Here is an 8,020-nt window from a genome sequence, read left to right on the forward strand (position 1 = left end):
TGGGAACATTTGAAGGAACTTAGTGCGTTTCCACCGCAGGGACCAATTGAAGTAAGTTCCCGGGACAAAGTAAGTTCCCGGGACAAAGTAAGTTCCTGGGAGAAAGTCCCAGCAACCAAAAAGTACCTGCTTGGGGGGTAATATTTTTAAAAAGTCGAGGATCTTTGGGGGTGGGGCTTGCAGTGCTGAATATTTCTGATTGGTCAAGTACATACAGAATATCATTTCAGACATCATTTTAAAGAATCTGTAGCCGGAAACCGACTGTATGTACAATTTGTTTTTTGTTAAAAAAAAAAATGTTCAGTGTGTGCAAAGAAACAGAAAATGACCCCCTTTTCCATTTTTCGTTTTGATTATATATATATATTTTTTTTTTTAATATATATATATATATATATATATATATATATATATATATATATATATATATATATATATATATGTATATTGTCATGTGGTCGCCTTACGGGGCGACCACGTGACAAATGAAGACCACAACTCCCATGACCCCACGCTACTTGTCTACAGACTCCACGTTGTTTGTTATTGTTTTATTTGGGAGACCCCTGGCGGCAGAAGGTGTTGTTTTATGTTATTATTATTATTATTATTATTATTATTATTATTATTATTATTGTTATTATTAATATTATTGTTCTTATTATTATTATTATTAGAGGTAGTAGTAGTAGTAGTAGGAGTAGTAGTAGTAGTAGCAGTAGTAGGAGTAGTAGTAGTAGCAGTAGTAGTAGTAGTAGTAGTAGTAGTAGTAGCAGTAGTAGGAGTAGCAGTAGTAGGAGTAGTAGCAGTAGTAGTAGCAGTAGTAGGAGTAGGAGTAGTAGTGGTAGTAGTATTGTACCTTTAAAAAAGATTATTACAAAAATAATTAAACTATGATGATGGTTAAACTTAACTTGCGTGTGGTCGTGAAGCGTCCATTACATGGTCGAGTGCAAAGTGTAAAAAATGTACAATATGGATTGTACAATGTATGTGAAACGTACAATATGGACAAAATGCCTCGGCAACAGTCCTCCGTCTTCATTGCGCGTCCGCTCCTCTTCCACTCTCGGGTCGTTTCAGATATTCGCTCGCGGGTCTTGGATCAGCCAAACACCGGCGGCGGCAGTGAGCGCGCTGCGCTGCCCGGCGCCCTCTTGTCGCCCCTCGTTGACTAACCGGAAGTAGCAGCGCTGTTTTTCCTAGTCATCGTCGGCCGAGCGTCGAGCCAGTCCGCCGACGCGCTCCCTTCGATTGCCAGAAAGACCGCTCCGCTCGTTCCACGATGCCGCTGGAGAACCTGGAAGAAGAGGGTCTGCCCAAGAACCCCGACCTGAGGATCGCGCAGCTGAAGTTCCTCCTCACCATGGAGGGACACCGGCAGGACGCCGGAGTGAAGACCGAGCTCATGGACGCTGTCAAAGCTAACAGTGAGTTCGAGGCAGAACCGCGAGATCGAAATAAACGGAGACCGTCATGTGCACGGGGAGTGAGACGCTCTCTCCTGTGCGTGGTGTCTCACCTCCCTGAAGGGTGGCGTGAGACCGGAGACCGAGCGCTCTCTTCAATTCCGAGCTGGTCGCCAGCTAGCCGAGAAGCTAAGCTCCGATAGGTTTGGTTCGCCTGAAGTAGCATGCTAAGCTAAATTGCCTTGTGTAGTTGTCAAACAATCATTATTTTACTGCGGGGTGTCTGTGGGTATTTAAAGGCTCTTAAGAAAGGGTCTGAAATTGGATCTGTCACTTATTATGCCTTGCAAATAATAAGTCTGATTCTATTCGGTCGTATTTCAACATGAACTAACCCTCAGTGTGCACTTTATTAGGTACAACTGTACAATCCAGCTCCGACATAGATTTTGCTTTATGTTGCCTATAATGTTCAAGGTTTTTTGCGCTGTCATACAAGAGGTGTTGAGTCAGTGATTTGTTTTAGCATCGAGGTCATAGTCGGTGGTGGTGTTGCGCTGAGCTGCATTATACTCATGCAGTTGTTCCTCAGAGTTGTTTCTAATGTTCATCCCCCTTCATGTATGTAATTTGCAAGGGCAAAAATAGAAACCCCTCTCAATATAATTTAGTTCAGTACACTGCCACATTTAACTATGACCTTCATAAACATATAATTTAGTTTACACATTTTTGCCCCTATGTCAACAAAAACGGAACATTATAAACTTCATAAAATTGGAATTCATGGCAAAGCCGGTGTATTGCATTACAATGGATTTTACAGGTGTACCTAATAAAGTGCACCGTGACTGCATTATCTGATTGAAATTATTATGTTTTATGTGTTTATCTTCTTATAATTAGCCAACTTTTTGTGTATCGGTCCAAATTAATGTTAGAAAACCACAAAGTCCACTGCTGGACCTGATCCCTGAAACAATTTGTCTTCAATTTTGTAAAAATAAAATAGATAAAAAAAGATTGAGTTCAATAGAAAATCATCAGGTTGCCAAACATAAATATCAATGGAAAGAAAGAAAGAAAGAAAGAAACAAAAAAATATGTACAAAATCAGCAGATTGTATTAATAATGCAATATCGATAGTGTTCCCAATAATTTATTTAGTGGAAGTACGTGCTGCGAAAAGGTTTGAAAGTCTGAACAGTATTCAGCTTTGAAACTATTTTGGCTGATCAGTCGGGCACAAAGGCCAATTGCATCACATTTAGGGTGATTTTAACGTCACTAACATGTAGTGTAATGTATATTCTAGACATGGCGCCGTACTATGAGGGTCTTTGCAAGGAGCTCAAGTGGCAGCTGGACAGTGACCTCCTGAGTAAGATGAAGAAGGCAAACGAAGAAGAGCTGAAACGCCTGGATGACGTGCTGGAGGACGCAGAGAAGAGCCTGGGAGAAAGCGAGATCCGAGACGCCATGATGGCCAGAGCTGAATATCTCATCCGAATTGGAGACAAGGTGTGATTTACATTCCCGTGCTCTGGATCCAATTGAATTCCTAGGTTACTATATCACCTGGATCCCATGAAGCGGGTGTGAAATAAATGTGATAGTGGCTTATAAGATGTGCCTGTTACCAGGTCCCTGATGTGCTTGAAGTGTTTGAATTTCACCTTGAAAATTGCCCCTTTGTATTGAAGTGCTAGAAAAGTGCTGGAAAATGAAAAAACGCGATAATTGAAAACCTGTGATAATCCCCCTGGTTTTGTCATTGAAATTGAAACGCAATATACATTTTTTCCAGAATCAGAAAGAGAGAACACTGAAAAACGCTATTTCTTGATAATGAAGGTGACAATGACATTAAGATTATATTATATTTCACACTGAAAATGTATTTGTTTGGCGTGAAGTCCTTTTGAAAATGGGGAAAAAAAGTTGTGCTTAAAAAAGTACTTGTAAGTAATGCCAGAATGAAGCCTGTCTAAAATCACTGTTAAAATAACAATTTGTAGTTAAACTTAAGCTTTCAGTGCTGTCCGCAGACATGACATTTGTTGCACAGTACATCGGAATCAGAATAGACTTTATTTTGCCAGGTGCATTTACATGTACCAGGAATTTGTCATGGTGATTGTTGGTGTCTATGGACTATTAGCATAAATAAGAGAAAAAGAAGTGACAGCCTGAGGGGAATTTTTTTTTTTTTTTAAGTATAAAATTTGCCAAATATACACAAATAGCGGGATGTGCCTGCGTTGCCTCCTGCTTCCACAGGAGGGAGCCCTGACCGCCTTCAGGAAGACCTACGACAAGACGGTGGCGCTGGGTCACAGACTAGACATCGTCTTCTACCTGCTGCGGATCGGCCTCTTCTACATGGACAGTGACCTCATCACACGCAACTCTGAGAAAGCCAAAAGGTAATGGGCTTCCGCCATGTTGCCCTTTTACCCGCTGCCGTCATCAAGCCGAACGTCTTTATCAAACCCCTGTCCTTTTATTCCCCACAGCCTCATCGAGGAGGGGGGCGACTGGGACCGGAGGAATCGTCTCAAGGTGTACCAGGGTCTGTACTGCGTGGCCATCAGAGACTTCAAGCAGGCGGCGGAGCTCTTCCTGGACACAGTCTCCACCTTCACCTCCTATGAGCTCATGGACTACAAGACCTTTGTCACCTACACAGTCTACGTGTGCATGATCGCGCTCAAGAGGCCCGACCTGCGTGAGAAGGTAACCCCGGAGACCACATGAGGCGTGTGGGGAATCAGGCTCGGTGTACTACTTGGTTCCTGTTGAGCGCCTGGGCTGCTTGTTTTCGGTTGCTCCCGTCTGACCCTCGACAGTGTTCCCATTGAAGTCTTCCTCCTTTCTGTGCTCCCCTCAGGTGATAAAAGGAGCAGAGATCCTGGAGGTGCTCCACAGTCTACCCTCCGTCCGCCAGTACCTCTTCTCCCTCTACGAGTGCCGTTACTCTGTCTTCTTCCAGTCTTTGGGTAAAGCCCACATGCTGGTTTATGGCTTAAAGTCGGCAACAATAGCTGTAACATCAGAATCCATTTGATTGATCTAAGATAGCTTTAGAAATGTTTTTAATATTGTACATACAGTGTGATTATCAGAGTAAAGCTCACTCTAGAATGGATGTCGATCTGTCTATGGTTGTTGGCATCGTGCCGTTGTCTCAATCAGTACACTTTGGTTTCTACAGAGATGGCTAATCGTGGCAAGTGTAACACTTAACAAGTTACGGTGTCGTTGGTTGTAAATTGAAGTTTCTTCTGCATTGTCGGGCAGCGACGGTGGAACAGGAGATGAAGAAGGACTGGCTGTTCGCCCCGCACTACCGCTACTACGTGAGGGAGATGAGAATCCAGGCCTACAGCCAGTTGCTGGAGTCGTACCGCTCCCTCACGCTGGGCTACATGGCCGAGGCCTTCGGAGTCAGCACAGAGTTCATCGACCAGTGAGTACTGTAACGCAACGACCCACCAGCCTGGCACACGTGGTTGACGCTGAAACGTTTTGTCAGTGGGCAGGAGAAGGGCTGTGTGGAAAAACAAAGGGTTTTGGATCGTTCCCTCGGCCACCTTAGCGTTTTGACCACCATTGGAAGCCTCGGCTGTCAGTTGAACTGCGACACATCACGTCTTCAAAAGATAATGTCAGTAGCTGCGGTAAAAAGTAAAATATACAATAAACCTGTTAACTGCGCACAATATGGCAGGATAGTGAAAAAATAAACGAGGAAAAATATCACGCAATATTAGACACTATTACGGTATGCGCCGTAAACACATCTTAGATTCATTCATTGACATTTAGCCTTGGAATGTAAAGGCTACATAATCAAAAAATGCAAATGAGAAACATACTTAATCTTTAAATATTATTTTGTCATAATGATCATAATTAAACCGTGACTCATAACCGATGATACCATTTTATTGAGTTGTTGTCAAGCCCTTGTTTGTTTCACGTACGGTGATTATCCTTCTTGAAGAGGCAATGATTCTTTGATTGAGTCCAAACATGAAGTTGTCCTCTGAAGAGGTGGTGGTGGGCTCAAGCTCTTCAGTTTTCCTGACATTGGAACCATCTGCATAGAAGGTTAATTAGCCTTGACAATTTTGCCTCAAATGCACCTAATTAGCATTTCTCCAAAAATAATCTGTTGTGTAATTGTGAAAGGTCCTAGCTGGGGGGGCAGTTAAACTCACCTGACTTTCTGTTTTACTTCTGTTCATCTGCATGCTGTTAATATTATCTAGTCATTCTGAGCATATTTAACACACCCACAGTCTTCCCAGGAAAAAATCTCAGGCCCTCCTTGATTCAACGTGGCTGGGTCAAACGATTCTTTCAGTGACTGACCCTGTTAGAGGATTTAAAAATAATAATTAAAAAATGAAAGGAAAAGCTTCCTTGTACCAAACTTGTGTATCCTAATTTTTTATTTTTTTTCCTTTCCTTGTGCAAGCGGCAAGGTCGCACTTCAGGGCCTTTTACAGTTGAGCGCTAATTGGCTTCCTCTCCGTCTTTCCTCAGGGAACTTTCTAGATTCATCGCGGCCGGGCGCCTCCACTGCAAAATTGACAAAGTAAATGAGATCGTGGAAACCAACAGGTAAAGTGGATTTATTTCTCCTCTACACACAAACTCTGCACACGTGTCAACTGAGCACTTACAAATGTGTGGTGGTCTCCGCAGGCCAGACAGCAAGAACTGGCAGTACCAGGAGACCATCAAGAAGGGCGACCTGCTGCTCAACAGAGTCCAGAAGCTGTCGCGAGTCATCAACATGTAATCACGAGGGATGCCATGTTTTCTTAATGTACCCGTCACTATCCCAGCCAGTAGTTTGAAAACAGTGGACCTTGTTTTATGTATATAATAATAAAATGTTTTCTTCAGTCTTGTCTGTTTTTAATTACAAAAGAGGCAGAGACTTAAATTTTGTATAAATAGCAGTATAAATTATTTTATTTACAGAAACTTGTTACAAAACAAATAGACTATACAATCTTCTTTAAATATTAATAATTCTAACCTATCATGTTTTGTTCATGAATTACATAGCAGCCAATACGTAAAAGTCCAGCTGATCAAAAATGATTTGATAATGTATACAAAAAACAACTATACACGCTTTTACATAGTATGAATATTGGACATGTTTTCCTTTCAGAAGCAAGCTGTGTTCATTCACTTTCACATTCCAAGTCTATGGTACTTGATAATGCTGAGGGGGAAAAAAAAAAAAAAAAAAAAATAGATCGATCGCTTTGTTTCCATCTGCTGGAAACACCAGTGAAGATGTTGAGGGTAAACAAAACACTTGATTGAATGTTCCACATACAAATCCTCACAACCCAGAGTGGCGTAAGCTGCAAGCTCAGGTTAAAATAAAACCGTGTGTCTTTAATCGGAAATGTTTGATAAATCCAAAAATAGTTCCAACGTTGTAAGCGTTTGATACCGGGCAGCTGACAAGCTCTCAGGTCGGTCCACATCCAGGGTTTTATAGGCAGATTTTAAAAGCAAGCTCCTAACATTCAAGTAAGCAAAACTGGAGCCCAAAGAAACACTGTCTTCCAACAGTCAGGGTGAGACAAATTCAGGCACTTTCTTACGTCATTTCTTTAAAAAGCTGCAATCTTTCCTCCTCAAAAGCTGTGATTCTAATTACTCGTTTGGCAACGCGAGTAGTTGGACTGCGTGAAGGGGAAGCTCCTCGTCCTTGCAACTTTGATTGCTTGAGTCCCATCAGCCCATAAAAACGGTGTTTCAACCACGGGGATATCTGTACGGTCTTCGATAGAAAAGGTTTCGGGGGAGTTGGTCGGACGACGGGCACAGCTCCAAGCCGCCTAAGCGCTTCAGAGTCACAGGCTAATTGGGTCACACAGGCTTGTTTCTGTGCGTGTCGATTCATAGGCAACAGAAGTATTGTAAAAGCACATGTGAGAGACCTCGGAGAGTGTAAAGGTTTCCATCTGTCATACAGACACGCTACAGTGGCAACACTTTCTCTCCCTTACAGGATTCATGAGATGCTTCTAAATATAGGCGTATTGCATTATATAGACTTGGCAGTGAACCACTTCAAATTATCAAGTCCTTAAGACTTGTCACTTACTAAATAAATAACGTCTTTCAATTGTACCAAAAAATTCCATGTATACGAAAATGCCGGTGCAAAAATACATATTTCAATATGTACAATTTGTTAACAAAATATGTATTCTCAAATAGGGATACTTCAATACTTGTTTGATACATAGGCTACGAGAGAGGAGGGGAAAAAAAAAAAAAAAAGATAAAAGGAAACCTGTCTCGTCGGCTCCCAGCTCTGACATCAGTGGAGGTTGTGTGACTCTACAGACTTGACGACCCCTGTGAAGCAATCCCAATGTCGCCCGCAAGTCTCGCCGTGACTCCGGACTTAAGACTTTTCAGTTCACTAAAAAGATGAATGTTTAATGTTCCGGGTAAGGGGGAAGCGTGGGGCTTCTAGGACAGCATAGTGTTGAGGTGAGACGCTGTAAACCTCGGCAGCCACTCTGGCAGTGGTTACAGACCAAGATGGATCATCCTGTCCATG

At 42.3% G+C, this 8,020-nt stretch overlaps 1 protein-coding gene across 1 annotated transcript; it reads left to right on the forward strand.

The window, feature by feature from the left end:
• The first annotated feature begins 1,210 nt into the window (after window positions 1-1,210).
• Window positions 1,211-6,329, forward strand: psmd6 (proteasome 26S subunit, non-ATPase 6). The gene is made up of 8 exons (XM_080001610.1): window positions 1,211-1,433; window positions 2,729-2,934; window positions 3,694-3,839; window positions 3,930-4,149; window positions 4,304-4,412; window positions 4,714-4,882; window positions 5,965-6,042; window positions 6,127-6,329. Exons 1-8 carry the CDS (start codon window positions 1,289-1,291, stop codon window positions 6,221-6,223), a joined length of 1,170 nt encoding a protein of 389 aa, XP_079857736.1. The 5' UTR covers window positions 1,211-1,288; the 3' UTR covers window positions 6,224-6,329.
• The last annotated feature ends 1,691 nt before the right edge of the window (window positions 6,330-8,020 follow it).

The sequence above is a fragment of the Zeus faber genome (genome assembly GCF_960531495.2).
Source record: "Zeus faber genome assembly, chromosome: 5".
In the NCBI taxonomy this organism is placed as follows: Eukaryota; Metazoa; Chordata; class Actinopteri; order Zeiformes; family Zeidae; genus Zeus; species Zeus faber.